The sequence below is a fragment of the Stegostoma tigrinum genome, chromosome 8 (assembly GCF_030684315.1).
Source record: "Stegostoma tigrinum isolate sSteTig4 chromosome 8, sSteTig4.hap1, whole genome shotgun sequence".
Lineage (NCBI taxonomy): Eukaryota > Metazoa > Chordata > Chondrichthyes > Orectolobiformes > Stegostomatidae > Stegostoma > Stegostoma tigrinum.
This window is the reverse complement of record NC_081361.1, coordinates 85,567,289-85,590,005: the sequence shown is the minus strand read 5'-3', so window position 1 is coordinate 85,590,005 and position 22,717 is coordinate 85,567,289. Positions and strand designations below refer to the sequence as shown.

Genomic DNA, 22,717 nt, shown 5'->3' with positions numbered 1-22,717 from the left:
AGGAACTAGGAACTGGGAGTAGGCGATTTATCTCTTTGAGCCCACTGTGCCATTTAACATGAACATGGTTGATCTTATTCTTGTCTCAACTCCACCTTCCTGCCTGTTTCCCATAAGCCTTTTATCCTGCATTTCAATCAGAAACCTACCTATTTCGTTCCTGAATCCGTTGGTTGATTCTGCCTCCACTGTAGTCTGGGGCAGCGAGTTCCACAGATTGACAACCCTCTGAGAGAAGGAGTTTTTCCTCATCTCGGTTTTGAACATATCTCCTCACTCTGCCTCATTGTTCTGAACCCCAGCAAATACAACTGAGCTATTCAACTGTTCCTCATACCACAGCCCTTTCATCTCTGGAATCCACCTCCTCTCCTGCAGTGCCACCACATCCTTCCTCACGTAAGGAGACAAAAACTGGACACAGTACTCCAGATGTGGTCTCACCAACACCTTGTACATTTGTAACAACGCTTTTGAACTTATATAATGCAGTCCTTTTACAATAAGCACCAAAATTCCATTTGCCTTTCTCACCAAATACTGCACCTGCACACCCACTTGCACAAGAACATCCAGCTCCCTCTGCACTAACGCACTTTGAATCTTACTTCCATTTAAATAACAAATTGCCCTTTTATTTTTCCGACCTAAATGGCCAAGCTCACGCTGGTCCACATTATATTCCATCTGCCAGACTCTGGTTCATCTTCCTGTCCTATCAATATCCACCTGTGAAGTCGTCATCTCCCCATCACTCAGAGGCAGTAAAAACTGCCGATGCTGGACTTCTCAGAAGAAGGGTCCGGACCCGAAACGTCAACTTTCCGCCTCCTCTGATGCTGCCTGGCCTGCTGTGTTCATCCAGCTCTGTGTTATCTCCTCATCACTGTCTGCTTTCCTCGCCTATTTTAGTATCATCCGCGAACCTTGTTACGTTACACGTTGTCCCTGCTTGTAGGTCATTTGTATAAATTTTTCATATTTATTCAAATATCATTTGTTAATGAAAACAGAAAGTGCTGGGGGTGGAGGGACAGAATCTGAGCTGGTCTGGCAGCATCTTGAGAGTTAACATCCCGAGTTCAGTGACGCTCCTTTGGAACCCCAAAATGCGACTAAAATATTTGTTGTGTTGCTTTGATATTTTGTCTCGGTTTTATTATTTGATGGCAACGAACTCTGGAAGCAGAGCTGGAAATTAACATATTACAATTGAAAAAAAAAGTTACCCAAAGCTAAGCCAATAGAATCGCAGTTATGATTTCCACACCCTTTAGATAAAAGCGTTTGAGTGAAAGCGAAGCGGAGCAGTTTCCAATTCTGCACCTCGCCCCCGCCCAGGATTCAAGTACACACTTCGTTTTTCCTCTTGGTAGGTTCACTTTCACTGTTTTTTACTTTTGTTGCCTTGTGTCTTCGTTTATCCCGTTTAAAAAAAACTTGTCAATTTCCATCGATTTCCGGAAAGCTTTCTTTTTTTCCCAAGTAGGATCATTTACAGTAAATGTCAAATAAAGGTGCATTCGATCATTAATGATTGGGAAAAGATTTGAGACTGCATTTAATGCAAAAGGGATTGCAGGTTAGGGAGTGGGATCAGTACGCTTGCCGGTTGTTTTTGCAGAACCCTACAGCTGTTGGTGCAACTTCCGCACCCTTCTTTAAACTCAACATCGATTCAAAGGAAAATGGCTCCAGCGGTGCTAATGTCAGATTCAGAAATGTCTGGTACTTTTACGCTCCCTGTGCTTGCCGCGTTTCGGGCAAAGTTGTGACTGACTACAGCGCTGCAAGAAACGGCTCTTCAGCCATCTCCATTTTGACGGTTTTGCAGATCTTGGAAAACTTTCTGTAGGTCTGTGGTTCGTTCCTGTGTTTAGTCGCGGGAGATGACAGACAGAATACAAGCCTGATAAAGGCTGTAAAGCGAAGCAGACTCTATCTCAGTGCAGCAACAAACGAACTTGAGTGGAAATCGCAGCAGACGGTGCAGACTGTCATAAAGTGCCGCTGGTAACGGACGGATGGTGTAGACATGAGGACACTTCTGACTCGTCCGGTTGCATCTGAGTGCAGACTATAACAAATTAAGCGTAGGCTGTAGCAGACTTTAGTGCGATGCCGTCTGTACCTCGGTATGGGCTTTAACAAATGGTAATGTAATGCAGATGAAAGCTAAATGCTGTTGACGCTGGAATTCTGAAATAAAATCAAAGTGCTGGAGAAACTCAGCAACTGACAATATCTGTGGGGAAAGAAGCAGTGAAAACATTTCGAATTCAGTATATGAGATAACAAGGTGTAGAGCTGGATGAACACAGCAGGCATTCGAATTCAGTATGACTTTTTTGGAAGTTGAGGATTATTTCAGGTTTCCAGCATTTGCAGTATTTTGCTTTTATTTGGGTTATGGAATCACTGCCACTTCTGTTCCAGGTATGCCCACCCTAAACAAGTTGAGTTTCTCTCATCCGATATCTTTTTTAACCTTGTTCACTGTCATTGCTGTTCATTGCTCTATTAGCATTTGATAAAGTAAAAAATATACAAACTGTTGCAGACAGCAACTGATTGCAGGCTGTAATAGACTGTAATGTGAAGTAGGCTGTAACAGACCTAGTGCAGGCTGTAATCGATTGTAAGGTGAAGCAGTCTTTAACAGACCTAGTGCAGACTGTAAGAGACTGTAATGTGAGCTATAACAGACCTCGTACAGGCTGTAATAGACTGTAATGTTAAGCAGGCTGTAAGAGACCTAATGCAGACTGTAATAGATTGTAAAGTGAAGCAGGTTGGAGGAGACTGACAGTGTAGACTGTAATAGACTAACAGTGTGGGCTGTGATACACTGTAATGTGAAGCAGGCTGTAAGAGCCTTAGTGCAGGCTGTAGTTGACTGTAAAGTGAAGCAGGCTGCAATAGACGAACACTGCAGACTGTAATAGTCTGTAATGTGAAGCAGGCTGTAACAGACCTAGTGCAGACTGTAACACACAATAATGTGATGTTGGCTGTAACAAACTGAGTACAAGCTGTAACAGACTGTTATGTAAAGCATTTTGTAAGAGACTGTAATGGCAAACAGGCTATGACAGACTGAGTGCAGACTGTAATAGACTGTAATGTGAAGCAGGCTGTAATAGACTAACAGCAAAGACTGCAATAGACTGTAATGGGGAGCAGGCTGTATCAGACCTAGCGCACACTGCTAAAAGACTGTAATGGGGAGCAGGCTGTAACAGACCTAGCGCACACTGCTAAAAGACTGTAATGTGAAGCAGGCTGTAACAGACCTAGTGCAGACTGTAACACACAATAATGTGATGTTGGCTGTAACAGCCCGAGTACAAGCTGTAACAGACTGTCATGTAAAGCATTTTGTAAGAGACTGTAATGGCAAACAGGCTATGACAGACTGAGTGCAGACTATAGTAGACTGTAATGTGAAGCAGGCTGTAATAGACTAACAGCAAAGACTGTAATAGACTGTAATGGGGAGCAGGCTGTATCAGACCTAGCGCACACTGCTAAAAGACTGTAATGGGGAGCAGGCTGTAACAGACCTGGTGCAGACTGTTATAGACTTATCTCGTGCTGTAATAGACTGTAATGTGAAGCAGGCTGGAACAGAACTACTGCAGACTGTAACACAATAATGTGATGTTGGCTGTTACAGACCAAGTACAAGCTGTAACAGACTGTCATGTAAAGCATTTTGTAATAGACTTAGGGCAGGCTGTAACAGTTCTGGTTGCCACACTACAGGACGGATGTGGACAGGGCACAAAAGAGGCTTGCCAGAATGTAGCCTGAATTGTAGTGTGTTAGCTATAAGGAGAAGTTAGATGAACGTGGATTGTTTTTGCTAGTGTCAGAGGCTGTGAGGCGACCTGATAGAAGTATATAAAATTATGACAGTCATGGATAGGGTGGGTAGTCGGAGTCGTTTCCCAGGGTGAAATGTCAAATAGGAGGGGATAGGCTTAGGGTGAGAGGGAGAAAGCCTTAAAGATGTACGAGGCGATTTTTTTACACAAGGGGTGGTTGGTGCCTGGAATACACCGTCAGGAGAGGCGATAGAAGCAGATTGCAACATTTAAGAGACATTTAAACAGACTCAAGAGCAGGCTATGAATAGAGGGATAAAGATCATGCGCAGACAGATGGGATTAGTTGAGAATGGCACCATGGTCGGGACAGACATAGTGGGCCGAATGGTTCTTTGTAACAGACCAACCTAACTCAGGCTATACGAGACAGACTTAGTGCACGCTATAATGTACCGTAATACGACAGAGTAAGAATTAAAAAATGCCGCCTGGTTCCTCCCGATTGCTGATCCGCATCACTTCGGTTCTGTCCATTTGTAAATCTTAAGGATGTGGCGGCGCATGGGTTAAACACTCTGGAGGGTTATCATTTTCAGCGTTGATTGGAGACTAAAATTTTATTGCCATTTTTCCCCCTCAAAGTAGTGTCTTCTTCTCCCTTACGGAGCAGAAGTATAAAATGCAAACAGTTCAGTAGGTGAGAAAAAAGTATGGACATTTTAGTTCCAGATTTGTACCGCAGCTAAAGTGCTAACTATCGCACTTATTCCTACGCTTGTTGGCTCTGAGCAGGATGTGGGCTAGGTCCATTCCGGTTTACACCTCTTCCGCTCCTTGTGCCCTTCTCTATCTGTCCCTTCGCTTGCATCTGTTGGTCTGCAGAGCTTTCCCTGCCCTGGAAGGTGCCCAGAGTGCTCATTGGTGATGCCCAGTTCCTCTCCTGCTTCCCGCTGTTAGGAACTGGGAGTACCTGGGCTGGTGTGGCAGCGGGAGATGGGTGGCGTTCGGGAAGCAAACGTCTGCAGTTTCATACCGAATAGTGGCCTTTATACGTGAGCAACGAAATCCCAAATTAATTCCAAACCAGGGTCAATCTGAACCTCTAGTAGGAAACTGCAGAAGACCTTGATGGTAACTTTCAGAATCACGCTGCCTTATTGTCCTGTTCAAAAACAAAAATTGCTGGAAAAGCTCAGCAGGTCGGGCAGCATCTGTGAAGGGAGACAGCAGAGTTTACGTTTCAGGTCCGGTGACCCTTCCTCATTTCATTGCTGACGTATGAAGGAGTTCTGAGGAAGGGTCACCGGACCCGAAACGTTAACAGATTCTCTCCTCACAGATGCTGTCAGACCTGCTGAGCTTTTCCAGCAACTTCTGTTTTTGTTCCTGATTCACAGCATCCGCAGTTCTTTTGGTTTTTATTTGTCATTGTCCTGTTCCCCAGTCTGGTTAATTCCCCTCTTTTTCCAGCAACAAGCTGATGCACTTATAAGAATTTCTATAACAGAAAGGTGATTTAACAATTGGTTGTTACAATGAGTTCCACATTTTAACCATCCGAAATGTGAAAGTTTCTTTCTAACCCCTCATTTTGAATTAGCTTCCTGCCCTGTGTGGTGTCAATAATTCATCCTCATTTTTAGCTTAAAATCCTTCAGACTTTTGGAGACCTTCTATTAAGTCACCTGTGAACTTATGTCCACAATTCTCTCCTTTTGATGTTAATGGAAATTCCAAGTAGCTTCCTAGAAGATCCACGTTACATTTATGACCCAACGTTAAGGTGGCTCAGTGGTTAGCAGTGTTGCCTCATAGCCCCAGGGGCCTGGGTTCAATTCCACCCTTGGGTAACTGTCTGCGTGGGTTTCCTCCCACAATCCAAAGATGTGCAGGTTAGGTAGATTGGCCGTGCTAAATTGCCCAGAGTGTTTAGGGGGATGTTTCTGGGTGGGGTGCTCCAAGGGGTGGTGTGGACTTGTTGGGCTGAAGGGCCTGTTTCCGCACTGCAGGGATTCTATGATTCATCGTTATTGTAATAACATGCCATATGTTTCACAATAAAATATTGTTATACAACACAATATGGAAAACAGGAGCAGGAGTATGCCATTCAGCCCTTTGAGCCTGCTGCACCCTTCAATATGATCATGGCTGATCCTGTATCTCAAATGTCATATTTCTGCTTTCCCCCCATACACCTTATTGGCTTGAATATCCAAAAAAATTATTCACCTCATTCCACAGCGTTCTGTGGTCACAAAGTCCACAAGGCAACTACCTGCTAAGAAATATTTCCTCATCTCAGTCCTAAATGGCCTACCTTGTATTCTGACATGTGAGCCCTGCTTCTAGACTCCCCAAGCAGGGAGAACAGCCTCCCTGCATCTATTCTTTCAACCCGTGTTAGAATTTTAAACATTCAATCAGATCCCATCTTATTCTTCTGGACTCTCATGAATACAGGCCCAGTCCAATCAATCTCTGTTTATGGAACAGTACTTTCATCTCCAGTAGCAGCCTAGTGTACCACTACTGCACTTCCTGTATGGTGGGGAACCAGAACTGCATACAATACTCCAGGTATGGTCTTACCAAGGCCCTATGTAACTGCACTAGGACATCCCTACCTCTGAAATCAAATCTTCTTGCAGTGAAGGCCAACATACCATTTGCCTTCCTAATGTCTTGCTGTATTTCCCTGTCTGCTTTCACTAATTCATACATAAGGGCATCCAGATCCTTTTGTACATTGACATTTCCCGAACAGAATGGGTTGCGAATGTATTCTGTTCTTAGGTCCATTCACAAGTGGATTTGTACACAAGTTGGAACACAATGCGGGACAATATTAACTAATCATTTAAAAGTATAGGAACTGTTTGTGTGTTGGACAGTGAAAATTTACCACTGTGTGGGATCAAGTTCACAAGTACATACATAAGTTTGTAAATCAGGTCACCTGTGTATCATCATTTAAATCATAATCTGCCTTTCTATTTCCACACTGAAGTGTATAACTTCACATTGATACAAAATATATTGCATCTGCCCTGTGTTTGCCCAAATTCTCAAGTTGTCTAAATCATCCTTAAACTACCTTGCAGCCTCCTTACAACCTCACCTAGTTTTAGGTCATTGGCATAAAGACTCTGCAAGGACACAATCCCGGAAGTTTGAATACCTTCACATCACCTAGAATTCCAACGTGCTATCCATTGTGCCACTGTCAAAAGACAATTTATTTCCCAGACGTTTTTGCTAAAATGTCAGACTGATTAGGAGGAATAAATTCTCAAGTTTTGTATTTCCAAAGTCAACTTAACTTCAATTTTAAATAATTTAAGAAAGAAATGCATAAAAAGCTATAGGAATGGCCATTATTTTCCAAATATACCAAATGCTAGCGAGGTTTTATTTCTATTTTTAAACATCTTAATTTGTTAGTAGACAGTGCTCCTGTCTATTAAGATGACAAACCCACCATGCATGCCAAGCACAAGTTAGAATAACCAAAGAATTTGTTTTTAAGCAACTTTCTAAGGGCATTCAGAATCCACCTTTAAAGTGGTTACATGTCTTGTAATGGATAAGCTTTATAGTGATCCAAGAGGATTAACCTTCTCTTTGTCCTGACAGGAAACCATTCCCTTGATCGGCTTTGAATCAGATCAGTGCCAGAGTGGCACTGTATTAAAATGTTTATTGGACCATCTGGTCTCAGTTCCTTTAAAGCATTAGAGAACTAAATTAAGACATTCAAATTGAATCAAAAGCTTGACACTGGGATATAGGGTGGGGCAGTCATTACAGTGCACAAATGCAAAAGATGTTCTCTATTTAAATTATATCATGGTATAGTTGTTATTTACCACATGAATATCCAAATTTTGTTACCATTCTGTACTCACTCATTTTAAAGTCTTGACATTTTTTCCGCTGGAATAGGTTCTAATGTTTGTTAGACATTTCAGATTTATTACCAAAGCCCTCATCTGGTTTTAGTTAATTCTTTCCTGTGGGTAAGTTACAAAAAAAATGCTGGCATTTACTGGGCGTCTGTACTGCTCCAGATTGTTGCTCCATTGTAAAATGAAAGATATTGAAAATCACTGCATTTCACAGATGATTTGGGCCATTGCCAATTCATCTTGAATCTTATTAATTTTGCAGACTTCCCTTTGAAATGGCCACTTCTCCACAGACTAAAAAAACTCTGCACCTCAGCATTCTGCTTATTGTCCTTCCCTATCGCTAATGTAAATCCCCAGTTATCCATGGGCCAGTCTTCTTTTCTCCCTGCAGATAATGGCTTTTCACAAGGCTTTTGAAGATGCTGGCAAAAAGCCTGGGCTGACCGTCTGGAGGATTGAGAAAATGAATCCCGTCCTCGTTCCAGAAAATCTCCATGGGAGTTTTTACATGGGCGATGCCTACATTGTGTTCAATACAACTACGGATTTTGAGTACAGTGCCCACCTCTGGCTAGGTAAGCCTGTGTCCATATTTGCGTGCAGATTTTAATGCAATGTTGATTAAAGCAGTTTGTTTTTAGTATTTTAGCTGATATTTGATTGAATACTTTCTTGCAGGAAATCAATGCAGTCAGGATGAATCTGGAGCTGGTGCCCTTTTTTGTGTTCAGCTGGATGACAGTCTCCATGGCAAACCAGTACAGTATAGGGAAATGCAGGGCAGTGAATCCAACAAGTTTGTGGGCTACTTTCAAAGTGGACTTTTGTACAAGGTAATGTGGACAATAAAGAGAATTCTTTCTGCACACCAAAACAGAAATTGCTGGAAAAGCTCAGCAGGTTTGGCAGCCTTTGTGGAGAGAAACATTTTGAGTTGAGTGACCCTTTTTCGGAACCCTTTTCTTTATGGTGCTTGCAATGTTCTTTTACCAAGTTGCTGAGATAGCTGATGTTTGTATTTTTTTTTCTGAACTGCCACTACACACTGGAGCACCATTTGTCTGTTTATTGCTTAGCAACTGTGAAAAGAAGTCTTTTTTTTATTAAAGGAGTATTAATAGTCCCTAGATAATAAAATGTGAGGCTGGATGAACACAGCAGGCCAAGCAGCATCTCAGGAGCACAAAAACTGACGTTTCGGGCCTCTGATGAAGGGTCTAGGCCCGAAACGTCAGCTTTTGTGCTCCTGAGATGCTGCTGGGCCTGCTGTGTTCATCCAGCCTCACATTTTATTATCTTGGATTCTCCAGCATCTGCAGTTCCCATTATCATTAATAGTCCCTACCCTATTTACGAATGACTTTGGTAGATTCTTTAATGCTGATTTTTTAAAATTTCTAGTTCATACAAAATTCAAACAGTTTCTAATTTTGGCCTTTTTATGAGCACTTAAATTTCCATTGTAGCTTCCAGATCTGTCTAACTGACTGTGAGTAAGGGTCATTGAAGCAGCTGGATGATAGATTAGGAGTTGCTGTTTAAAAGGTCATGGCACTTCTGGTATAGAACATAGAACATAGAACATAGAACAGTACAGCACAGAACAGGCCCTTCAGCCCACAATGTTGTGCCGACCATTGATCCTCATGGATGCACCCTCAAATTTCTGTGACCATATGCATGTCCAGCAGTCTCTTAAATGACCCCAATGACCTTGCTTCCACAACTGCTGCTGGCAACGCATTCCATGCTCTCACAACTCTGGTGAGAAACCTCCCTGATTCTGTTCCAGCAGCTTCAGCCTCAAAAGCTAAATATTGCAGATGTTAGAAATGTGAAGTAATCACAGAGAATACGGGAGAAACTCAGTATATCTGGGACATGTAGAGAAAAGAACAAAGTTAACACTTTTGAGTCCAGTATGACTGTTCTTCACTATGTCCTCAGGAAGTATCATTTTGGACTGAATGTTACCTCTGTTCCTCTCTCCGTAGAAACCGCCAAGTGCTGCTGAGTTTCTCCAGCATTCTTAGAGTTTGTTTCAGATGCCCAGGATTTTGCTTCAATTATAAGCACATGCTTTTTCTCTCTCAGTAAAACACAGGAGGCATTCTGTCATTTCCACCTTCTGGGATACAATTTGTATAACGTTGGCGTATCAAGTGAAATATGATCTCTGTCAGGAAAACTTAAGAAATACAAATGTAAAACTATTAAAATACTGCAGAAACTGGAAACTTGAAACAGAAACAAAATGAGCTAAAGAAACTCAGCAGATCTGGTAGCATCTGTAGAGAGACATAAAGCCACAAGATGCAGGAGCAGTAATAGGCCATTCAGCCCATTGAATCTAATCTACCATTCAATTAATCAAGTCTGTAACCTTCAAACCCACTTTCCTGCCTTTTCATCATAATTCTTGATTCCCTTGCAGATTAGAAATCTGTCTTTGTCAGCCTTGAATATACTTAATAGCCCAATCTCTACAGCTTTCTGTGATAAACAATTCCACAGATTTACTACTTACTGAAGGAAAAAATAATCCTCATCTTTGTCTGAAATAAGCAACTCTTTACTCTGAGAATAAGCCCTCTGACTACTAATCAACCACTCCTCATTAGATGCTCCCTCTATACCCAGCCTGGTGAACCTTTTCTGGACTCAATCCAGTGCTGGTATATCTTTCCTTAGTAAGGGTTCCAAAACTATTCACAATGTTCTGGCTGTGGTCTAACTAACTTTGGCCTTGTGTAGTACTTTTGTATTCCATTGAAATAAAGGCCGTTTGCCTTCCTCATTCCAGCTAAAATTGGATGCTAGCTTTTTTGTGATTCATGCACAAGGACTCCAAATCCCTCTATTCTGTAGCTTTCTGTGGTCTTTTTCCATTTGAATAATATTCTGCTCCCCTATTGTTCCCACCAATGCGCATAATCTCACGTAACCTCAACAGAAAAGAAGCATATTGTGGAAATGGTGAGTGGTTGCAAAGCTCTGAAATACAGTGAGATCTGAATGTCCGAGTGCATGAATGTCAGAAGGTTAGAATGCAAGCATAGCAAATAATCAGGAAAGCTAACAGAATGATATGGGTTATTGCAAATGGATTTAATTGCAAGAGTAAGGAGGTTGTGCTTCAGTTATAGAGGGCAGTGGTGAGACCACATCTGGAGTTCTGTGCTCAGTACTGGTCACTAATAATTTCCAACTCTATTTTGCTGCCATGATTCCCTTACTGATTATAAATCTGTCTGTCTCAGCCTTGATTACATTTAATGATCCCACTGCAGTAGACAAGGCAGAGTTTGACTACCCTCTGAGAGAAAACAAAATTCCTCTTCATCTCTGTCTGAAATAGGCAACTCCTTACTTTGAGAATATGCTGTCTAGCCCAAGGGGAATCAACCTTTCTACATCTACCCTGTTGAGTCCACTGAGACCCACTGTATGTATCAATAAGGTCACTCATTATTCTTCTAAACTGCATTGAATACAGGGCCAACCTACTCAACCACTCCTCATTCAGAAATCTTCTATACCTGGGTCCAATCTGGTAAAGCTTCTCTGGACTGCCCCCAATACCAGTATACCTTTCCTTAGATAAGAGGACCAAAGCTGTTTACAGTATTCCAGCTATAGGCTGACTAGTGCTTTGCGCAGTTTGGTGAATTTTGCTGTCATACAATGAGGGATAAATGCATCAGGAAAATAGCAATTTCTCCTTTTTCTTCCAAGTGTTAGTACCATCCATTCAGGGAGCAGAAATGCTGGGTTGCTTTTGGAGTGAAGCTCCCTCTTTTACACCAGTGCCATATCTCTGTATTCCATGTCGTCCACCTTTATGGCATGTCTGTGTGAGAATGTCAGTTTACTCCACGTTATAACCATATTTTATTTTGCTGTAAATTTACAATTCCACGGAATTAGCTTCAGACTCACCAGTTACCATTCACTCAGAATCCTTAAAGTCGTCAGTCCAGATTACAGTATATCCCAGGCCCTAGGGTACATCCTATGATGCACAGAAGACATTGGACTAATTCTGGCATGTTATTTAACATTCCCCACATTTTCTGGAAACATAAATCAGTCATGAACTGTTATGAAAAAGTAATAAAAATGGTTTTATTCATCCAACTATAGTATCTTCACTGTCTCCATTGCCAACGTATGACCTGATCAGTCACGTGAATTCTTTGGGTCTGCTCAAAAGATTTCCGGACCACTGGTGCTTCTGAACAGTATATTTCTCAACTAGAACAGTTACTGTATATTTTTGTATCAACCTAGGTTAAACATTAGAAGCCCTCAACAACATGGATACAAGGGCCTGTGGGACATGATGAGATATTTTGGTCCACTTTTCTGCAAAAATGTAGCTCACTTTACTGTTGCCTTCATAACATTCTGCAGTGTTTATAATTTTGTGTTTCCTTTGCAGGAAGGAGGGGTTGCATCTGGGTTTGCACATGTAGTCACCAATGACATCAATGTCAAGAGACTGCTGCATGTTAAAGGCAGGCGCAATGTGCGAGCCTATGAAGTGCCTTTCAAGTGGTCCAGCTTTAACAATGGAGATTGCTTCCTCATCGATGCAGGAGCGGTGAGTGTAACATTGTAAAGTCTCACAGCGATAGCGGTCAGCTTACACTTTGATCTTAACTGTTTTCAATGCTCCCATCACTGCCTTACCTATCATGTGCTATCACCTTGGTTATGAAAATGAGGATTGATGCCCCTGGCTTGTGATAATGCAAGCAAACCTACCTCATGAATTTCTTTCCTGTTAATTTTCTTTTAATCGTGGTTGCCCCCTGACTTCAGTTGGACCATCGTTCAAGGTGAGAGGGAAAACGTTGAAGGGAGATATGCATGGAAAATCCTTTATGCAGAGGGTGGTGGGTGCCTGGAACGAGTTGCCATCAGAGATGGTACAGGCGGGCACAATAGCATAATTTAAGATGTATCTAGACAGATACATGAATGGGCAGGGAGCAGAGGGATACAGGTCCTTGGAAAATAGGCGACAGGTTTAGATAGAGGATCTGGATTGGCGCGGGCTTGGAGGGCTGAATGGCCTGTTCCTGTGCTGTAATTTTCTTTGTTCTTTTTTCCACATGGTCCAGCTACTCTCTGCTATATTTACTCAAGGAGCTAATTTAAATACGAGCCCAGAACAGCAACAATGGCTTGTATTTATATAGCACCTTTAACATAAAAAATTGTTCTGTGCTACGTTGCAGCATCAAAATCAAAATTTGACACCAAACCACTTCAAGAGATGGTAGGTCAGATGACCAAAAGATTAGTCAAAGAGATTTTAAAGAGGGAATGGAGAGTGCACAGTTTAGGGAAGGAATTCCAGATCTAAAGACTTCAGCAGCTGAAGACAAACCCGCAAAGAGTCGTAACTGAAATAAAGCTCGCTCAAGAGACTAGAGTTTGAGGGCTGTAGGATTGGAGGATGTGAAGGGTGGGTGTGACAATGGAAAGGATTGGAAAATAAATATGATAATTTTTACATGTTGCCTGGATTAAGAGCCAATAAAAACCAACAAGTACAGAGATGCTCAGAGAATGGAGCTTGCTATGATTGTCTTACGTTTATAGATGGTAAAATGTGACAGACCAATGAGGAATGTATTGAAATAGTCAGGTTTAAAGTTAATAAAGGCATAAATGAGGATTTTAGGGATGAGACAGCATCAGATGAGCTGAGGCAAGATCAGAGTGAGGTGATATTGCAGAGGTGCACATAGGAGTTCTCAGTGAGGGTCAGCAATATAGTTTCTAAGCAGCATCTTAAAGAATTAGAAGGGAGATGAGATTTAGGACAGGAATACCTGGGTTCAGGCCTCTCCCACTTGATGGCACAATTGTTACTGCTGGTTGATTGAAATTGGGATTGCCACAGGACCAATGTCAGTGGGATTGGAACAAATCCAATTCAGAATAATTGGAATCAAAAATCAATAGGCGCAACTGCAAGAAAAATAGGCTGTTTTTAAACTGCACCTCCCAGTCGCGAACCATTTTAACTCCCCCTCCCATTCCTCAGACGACATGTCCATCATGGGCCTCCTGCAGTGCCACAATGATGCCACCCGAAGGCTGCAGGAACAGCAACTCATATTCCGCTTGGGAACCCTGCAGCCCAATGGTATCAATGTGGACTTCTCAAGCTTCAAAATCTCCCCTTCCCCCACTGCATCCCAAAACCAGCCCAGCTCGTCCCCTCCCACCACTGCATCCCAAAACCAGTCCAGCCTGTCTCTGCTTCCCTAACCTGTTCTTCCTCTCACCCATCCCTTCCTCCCACCTCAAGCCGCACCTCCATTTCCTACCTACTAACCTCATCCCACCTCCTTGACCTGTCCATCTTCCCTGGACTGACCTATCCCCTCCCTACCTCCTCACCTATACTGTCCTCTCCACCTATCTTCTTTTCTCTCCATCTTCGGTCCGCCTCCCCTTCTCTCCCTATTTATTCCAGAACCCTCTCCCCATCCCCCTCTCTGATGAAGGGTCTAGGCCCGAAACGTCAGCTTTTGTGCTCCTGAGATGCTGCTTGGCTGCTGTGTTCATCCAGCTTCACACTTTGTTATCTTGGATTTTCCAGCATCTGCAGTTCCCATTATCTCTGATCATGTTTGTAAAGAGGAAGTGATTTGGTTTCAGTTTAAGTACATTCCAATGAATGAGAAAAGTAGAACAAATTCAAAGCTCCCTGGCTGATGAAGGAGATCTAGAGTAAGATGATGCAGACAAATGTCAGGTGGACAACACAAGAGAAAGCCATGCAAAGGTCGGGGGAAGTTAACAAGGAAATAAGAGATACAAAGAGTGAATGTTAGAAGAGCCTGGAAGCAAACATAGCATGCAATATGAAGTCTTCCAAAAGCTCGTGAAGAGTGAAACACTGATGAAAGGAGAGAGCTAACTGTAGACCAAAAGGGGATCAGTGCATGGAAGCAGGGAGTGTGGTTGAAGTCATAAATAAATTACTTTAATCTTTCATTCCTGAGGAGGAAGATTCCTCTCAAACCATAGTGAAAGAAGAGGTAGCTGATACACTGAATGGGCTAAAAATCGGTAAAGACAAGACTCTAGAAAGTTCCAAAGAAGAGCCGTAGTGAAACATTAACTTGTTTCCCTTCCCGACCAGACTCCTGAGTTTCTTCAGTACTTTCTGTACTTTTCTTTTAATTTTGAGTCTCCAGCATCCACAGTACTTTGCTCTTATTTGGCTATACTTAGAGCTGATTAGTCATGACAACAAATGACATGCTTCTGAAGATATTGGAACAAGTAAAAATGGAAACTGGAGAGGCACTGACCATAATTTTCCAACCGTCCTTATATCTACAGAATGTGCCAGAAGACTGGAGAATTGCAAATGTTGGAGGCAGTTCAAAAAAGGTTCTCTAGGATGATCTTTGTTTGGTGGGATTATCTTCTGAACAAAGGATAAACAAGCTGGGACTCTACTCAGAACTTAGAAGGGTGAGAGGTGGTCCCATTGAAACATATAGGATTCTTAGAGGGCTTGACATTAGATGATGAAAGGATATTTCCCCTCAAGGAAGAGTTTCTGAAACGGAGCCAACACAGACATAGAGTTAGAGAGTTAGAAACAGACCATTTGGTTCAACTCATCCAAGCCAACCAGATACTGTGAATTAATCCAGTCTCATTTCCCAACATTTGGCTCATATCCTTCTAAACCCTTCCAATTCATGAACCCATCCAGATGCCTTTTAAATGTTGTAATTGTACCAACCTCCACCACTTGCCGGGCAGCTCGTTCCGTACTCACACCACCCTCAGTGTTTAAAAAGTTGCCCCTTAGGTCCCTTTCATATCTTTCACCTCTAACCTTAAACCTATGCCCTCTCGGTTTGGACTCCCATCCCCTGGGGAAAAGACCTTGGCTGTTCACCCTATGCGTGCCCCTCATGATTTTATTAACTTCTATTAGGTCACAGCCTATTCAGCCTCTCCCTATAGCTCAAATCCTCCAACCCTGGCAACAGCCTTCTAAATCTTTTCTGCACCTTTTCAGATTCCACAACATCTTTCCTTTTGCAGGGAGACCAGAATTTAATGCACTATTCCAAAAGTGGCCTAACCAATGTGCTGTACAGCTGCAACATGACATCTCAACTCCTATACTCAATGCACTTACCAATAACAGGCATGTGTACTAAACACCTTCTTCACTACCCTGTCTCCCTATGACTCCACCTTTAAGGAACTATGAACCTGCACCCCAAGGTCTCTTTATTCAGTAACACTCCCCAGAACTCTACCGTTAAGTGTCTAAGTCCTGCCTTGAGTTGCTTTTCCAAAATGCAACACCTCGCATTTATCTAAATTAAACTCCATCTGCCACTCCCTGGCCCATTGGTCCATCTGATCAAAGTCCCATTGGGGATCTTCATTGGAGAGTCTAGGACCAAAAGGCATACTCTCAGAATAAAGGAGCACTGATTCAAGATTGAGATGAGGAGGAATTTCTTCTCTCAGAGGGTTTTGAGTCTTTGGAGCACCTTGGCGGAGACCACTGTGTGAGGTAGAGTCCTTGTGTATATTTAGGGCTGAGATAGATACATTTTTGATCAATAAGGAAATGAAAGGTTATGCAATAACCTCCCTGAATTACCAGAAGTTCCTGCTCATCAGCGTGTATTTGAAAAGACAGCACAGAATATTACAAAATTATTTTTGGGCAACCATCTCATATTAACTTTATCTTTGAAAATTAAGAACAAAATATAGGAGAAGCCTGTCATTGAGCTAAACCAGTTGTTTTCTCCACAGACCACATATGGTCTTATATCACATCTTATACACTCTAACTGTGTTTTGCTATGTTTTTCAATGTCCGGAGAATGTTCTGGATGAGTACCTTTTTGATTTTTTATAATCAAAGATAAGCCCAAATACTCCCACACTAATGCATTCCTATGTAACAAAATGTGGAGCTGGATGAACACAGCAGGCCAAGCAGCATCTTAGGAGCACAAAAGCTGACGTTTCGGGCCTAGACCCTTTTCTAATGAAGGGTCTAGGTGTGAAACGTCAGCTTTTGTGGTCCTGAGATGCTGCTGGGCCTGCTGTGTTCATCCAGCTCCACACTTTGTTATCTTGAATTCTCCAGCATCTGCAGTTCCCATTATCTCTGACTGCATTTCTATGTGTTGGGATGCACAGGTGAAAGTAGGAATCACCATCTAGTGGGAAGTGTTGGAATCACCAGCAGTGTTACTAACACCGTGCACCATGAACTATTGTCATCATCTCGGTTTAAAGCAGGGAGAATGGGGCGGAGTGAGATTGAGGAGAGACAAAGTGAAAAGTCTGAGGGTAGTGCTTGTGGAAGCAAGGCTGGGTTACAGTACCACTCTCAAGTTGAAGCTATTGATCAACAGATAACTTACAAACTTTATTGGTAATTAGAGAGTATACTTTAATGTGCAAATACGTGATTAGCATAATGTTTATACTTAAATACAGTTTCAGGAATTGATTAAACTTTGGAATTGCAGGTAATCTATCAATGGAATGGATCAAAGAGTAACTATCAAGAGCGAATAAAGTGCTGTCAGCTTGCGAAAAGTATCCGCGATGGAGAGAGGGTAGGCCGTGCCACAGTTGAAGTGGTGGATGAAGGAAGTGAGCCACCAAAGGTTATTGAAGTGAGTATATGACAATAGACAATAGGTGCTGGAGTAAGCCATTCGGCCCTTTGAGCCAGCACCAACATTCATTATGTTCATGGCTGATCATCCACAATCAGTATCCTGTTCCTGCCTTATTCCCATATGGAGGACACATGGGGGTTTGTTCTGAGGTTAATAACAGGTTGGAGGAATTCCACAAGATTAAATGTTTCCTGTTTCTTCATGACAGTTACTGGGTCCCAAACCATCCATTCCGGACGCAAGTGTTGAGGATGTGACAGCAGACACAATCAGCAAGAAAAAAGCCAAACTCTACATGGTAATCATCTGCTTTTAATAGCACATGTTTGATAATGTAGTATTTCTATCCCAACTTTTAGTGCTACAGTTTTCTCTGTTAACAGCAGCACTTTCATAAAGTACTACGTAAAATTACAGAGTTGGTTACTGAAGCACTGCAATTTCTTTCAGATTTCTGATGCCAGTGGGCAGTTGACATTAACAGAGGTTGCTGCTGAGAATCCATTTTCCATGGCTACACTTTCTACCAAGGAATGTTATATTCTTGACAACGGACAAAATGGCCACATATTTCTGTGGAAAGGTAAGGAAATCTAGATAAAGCAGCAAAATATTTAGACTGCGCTAATCTGAAATGAAAATGTAAAATGGTCTCCACTAATTGCAGTTTGTCCTCCTTAAAATGACCTGTTTTTTCTGGCCGAAGATTTTTTTTTCTGAAGAAGGGCCCCGACCCGAAACGTCAAGCTTGCCTGCTCCTCTGATGCTGCTTGGCCCACTGTGTGAGCCATCCAGCTTCACACCTTGTCACCTCAGATACTCCAGCATTGGCAGTTCCTACTATCACTGTTTATTTTGACTCTGTTTCCTGACAGTAGCCAATCTTTTATCCATGCTGATATATCACCCTCAACACCGTGAGCTCTTATTCAGTATCGTACCCATTTACGTGGAATATTATTGCATTTTCTTTTGATTATCTACAAGCCCTGCCACTACTTCCTAAATAATAAATTGTAGCATTATCACAAAAACAGATGTTGGACGAATTGGCTTCCTGCCTGTCTTCTTTCTCGAATACTTGTGTTACATTTGTGGCCTTCTAATCCACTGGGACCTTTGCAGGATTTGGGAATTTTGAAAGATTAGAACCACTGCATTCACAATCTCTGCTGACACATCCTTTAAGACCTCAGTGCATAGACCTACCATCAGCGCAATTAATTGCTTTTTTTGAGCAGAATAGTTAGCACGATCACAAGGATGGCAATCAAAATGGATGCCCGTGCAGACAGACCTGTGGCATCACTTCCTGACAACAGACATCCCTAAATTAAGATGAATTGCACATATGCATTTGATGTCGTAAGTTCTGTGTTTAATAACATCATCGGCTGTGTGTGTATTAAAAAAATACAGTTCCAAAATTCCATATGTGCAGGAGATCCAGGGACTGAAAATCAGGACTGGGGGCAAAGGCTAGGAGTGGGGGCAAAGCTTATGAAAGGAGCACTGGCTGTTTGACTGTAGAACCAGGCAGCTCCTCATGAAGGAGAGGGAGAGATAGCAGCTCTGAATCTAGACTTTGGGAAGCAGGGGAAGATGCCATAACCACCAAGAACTCCCAAGGGAGCGTGGGTTTTTAAAATTCCTCCTTCCCTTTTGCGTTTTGGTTCCCTAACATTATTAGGATGCTTTGAGTCTCTCCTGTTGTGAAAATAGATGAGGAATACATGTTAACTATTTTTGCCAGCCCCACCTGTGACCATAAGGCATGGGAACAGAAGTAGGCCAATCAGCCCATCATGTCTGTTGCACTATTCAATAAGACCATGATGTGATAATCCTCACTCCACATTTTTCCATAACCCTTGCAGATTAAAACTCTGTCTTTCTCAGCTTTGAATGTATCCAACCACTCTGCCTCAATAGCCCTCTGCTGTAAAGAATTCCACTGATTCTCAATCTTCTGAGAGACAAAATTTCTCCTAACCTCTGCCTTAAGTGTACTTCCCCTTATTATGGGGTTATTCTATCAGGTCCTAGATTCTCCAGAAAGGGGAAACAGCCTTTCTACATCTACCCTGTAAAGCCCCCTGAGAATTTTGTAATTTCCGACAGTAATTCTAGTGCCTCATCCTTTAAGGGATCAAAGCCTACATTTGTGACTTTCTTCCTTCTTATATACTTGCAGAGGCTTTTAATGTCTGTTCTCATATTTCTCATATTTCTTACTTGTTTTCTGTTTTACGCCAGTTTCTCCCACAGCATTTACTTAAGTCATCCTTTCCTGTTTTCAAATTTACGGGGCTACTACTGGCCTTTGCTCCTCAGGTGATGCGAAGAACCCTTGGGGGAAATTATTGTAATAATATTTGTAGTAAGAAGCAACTTCTGAAACATCCGTGGTCATTTCCATCCAAGAAAGTGAAGCTTGCCATTCAGAAACTGATGACTTGTGAACATCAACAGTTAATATAAAGTAAAATGCTCAACGAGTAAACAAAAAATGGCAGTGACCAAATAAACACAAAAGATTTAAGTGATCAGGACAGAATGAAGTTATAGGAGTACTGGCAGGGCTCTTGCACTTGTACATTTCATGAAAATCATTTGTCAGCGTCAGCCGATACAGCCTCAATGAGCTAAATTCAACATGTCAGAAACAAACAAAACAAATTGCAAATTGATCACAATTTACTTTTTAAATTCATTAACAGGATGAGGGTGTCACTGGCCAGGCAGCACTTATTGCCCATCCCTAATTGCCCAGAGGGCAGTTCAGAGTCAACTACATTGCTGTCGGTCTGGAGTCACATGTAAACCAGACCAAGTAAGGACAGCAGTTTCTTTCTGTAATGGACGTTGGTGAACCAGATGGAATTTTCGAACAATTGGCATTGGATTCACGCTTTTGAGAAGATTTGTAGCTCGAGTTGTGGATGAGGTTGTAGACATGGTCGCTGAGCCGGTGGGTTTGCTTGCAAACTTATCACCCTGGTAGATAACATCGTCAGTATGCCTCCGGTGAAGAGTCGGTGTTCTATCCTGCTTGTTATTTGTATGCTTCAGTTTGCTGGGGTGGTCGATATTATTTCCAGTTCTGTTTCTCAGTGGTTTGTACACAGGGTCTAATGGATTCACTGTCGTCATTGGATTCTTAATTCCAGATATTTTATTGAATTCAAATTGCACCATCTACTGTGGCAGAATGTTACCTGGGCCTCTAGATTACCAGTCCACTCAGCCATCTCCTCCCAAAGTATCTTTAAATACTTTAAATAATCTTTAAATCTTTAAAGTATTCTAAAATCTTTAAATAATAATAACAGTTTCAACTATCACAACTAAAAATATGTAGCGTCACAATACCTCATTTTTTCCAGTACAACAATCAGAATACTGCAGTTGGTATTGGCCACAATGGTGAGGATAATGTTCTGTACAGGACATTGCCTGCGTATAACTCCCTAAAGACAGGAGTAGTTTTGAGTCTAATGGTCTGTCTGTGCGAATACCTCAGTGATCAGGTACTTTTGCTGTCTAGTGTAAGTGAGTGTTATGTGTGAAAACCTGTCTCAACACTAATTGCAATAGATTCGGTCTTGGCCAAGTTGGTATTATTCATCAGGTTTCTGCTGCCTGTTTTCCAGTTTGATGATTAAAAAGGTCCCTTAACTGAGCAAAGGTGGATAGGAAACAGCAGACAACATTAATTCTGGGCAGATTTTTATAAGATTGTCAGGTAGTCTTCCTCTGATCAGTCCAATCTTGTGATCTTTCTCTTCAGGGTCATTATCTGCTTCGCCAAGGCTTTAGTAGCTATATGCCTTATACTATACAAGGAGCCATTCATTGTGACTCTTGGGATTATAACAGAGACAACACATAATCTCTGTTAAGTGCTGTAGTCTTCACAAAAAGCAAAAAGCAATTGATGCTCACATCATTTGTTTATTTGTAATACGCTTAGACAAGCACTCAGCAGGTGGATGCCCTTTATGTTGACGTCTTTCTGCCAATACAGTGAATGCGAAAAGTTCTGCTTTATTTGCTTTAATGAATATGATAAGACACAAGACTCTTTGGTGCTCTCCTTTGAAGTATAATTGGAAATGGATACTGCAGGTGAATCCCTTGAGGGCTTGGGTCAGCTTTGTGTATTGGGCTGATGGTTCTCTGAGTTTGAAAGGAAATTGTAGGCAATTCACCTGTGATTTTCTGATAGTCCTGAGCAGGATCTCAGTGTCAGTTCATTGCCACTGTATAGTCTTTTGTAATTGGAAATGTAACTAATAACAATCATTTGGTTTATATTCCAATTTATATCATTAGTTAAAATGCTTTTAACTTCCATACACTGTAAATAATTGCATGTCATGACTACATTACAACTCCACATTCTTCCTGAGACTGATGACCTCTGGCATCTAACATTTTTCATTTTGCTTTTGTTTTGAATTCCCCTGAGATCATGTTGTCCGTAATTTATTACACTTTTTTGTTTCCTCCCACATGGTACCCATTGCGGGTACTTGCCAAAGGACAGACTCTCGATGCACAGTACACAGTATGAGGGCAGAAGTAGGGCATTCAGCCCAACAAATCTGCTCTGCCATTCTGTAGTAGGCAGCAGGGTCCCAGAGGACCGTAGGCCTGCTCTCTCATTAGTGAGGGTCAACTGGTGATGAATGCAGCCTGGGGCTAACCACACCTCAGGTGAGGGGCAAGGTCAAGAAGGTAGGACCTTCTTAGTGACCAAAACCAGTGTGGGAATCATCATTGACCAGCATCATTGAGCAGCCACCTGGCCTGCTGAGCTAACTGCTTCCGATCAATATGACCAGGATTGACCTGGTTTGTGATCTCATCTCCACTTTCATGTTTACTTAGTCCTCCACCCAAACTCTTCATTCCCTCTTCAACAACTTAAGATACAGAGATGAGGAGGAATTTCTCCCTCCCAGAGGATATTGAAATTTTGGAATACTTTACTTCAAAGGGATTTAGAGGCTGGGTCATTAAGTTTATTCAGGTGAGATAGTCAGGTTTTTAATCAATAAAAGAATCAAGGCTTTTGGGAAAAGACAGGAAAGTGGAATTGAGGATTAGCAGATCAGCCATGATCTCATTGAATGGCAGATCAGATTCAGTGGGCCAAATGGCCTACTTCTGCTCCAACATGTTATGGTCTTATTGTCTTCTCTAAAAAAACATCTATCCAACTTAAACTTAAATAAATTCAATGACTGTTGTGTTTTCGGAAGAGAAT

The 22,717-nt window shown here is 41.9% G+C and overlaps 1 protein-coding gene across 2 annotated transcripts in view; it reads left to right on the top strand.

Moving 5' to 3' along the window:
- The first annotated feature begins 1,240 nt into the window (after positions 1 to 1,240).
- Positions 1,241 to 22,717, top strand: part of LOC125456260 (scinderin-like) — a 43,464-nt gene continuing 21,987 nt past the window's right edge. The window contains exons 1-7 of one of the 2 annotated variants that reach the window (XM_048539243.2): positions 1,241 to 1,372; positions 8,133 to 8,316; positions 8,420 to 8,574; positions 12,183 to 12,344; positions 17,290 to 17,439; positions 17,654 to 17,743; positions 17,896 to 18,028. In XM_048539243.2, coding sequence (XP_048395200.1) covers positions 8,136 to 8,316; positions 8,420 to 8,574; positions 12,183 to 12,344; positions 17,290 to 17,439; positions 17,654 to 17,743; positions 17,896 to 18,028 — 871 coding nt within the window. In that variant the 5' untranslated portion in view covers positions 1,241 to 1,372; positions 8,133 to 8,135. Of the gene's footprint in view, positions 1,373 to 2,116; positions 2,136 to 8,132; positions 8,317 to 8,419; positions 8,575 to 12,182; positions 12,345 to 17,289; positions 17,440 to 17,653; positions 17,744 to 17,895; positions 18,029 to 22,717 lie in introns of those variants that run through there. The other variant, XM_059648072.1, reaches the window with a different exon arrangement.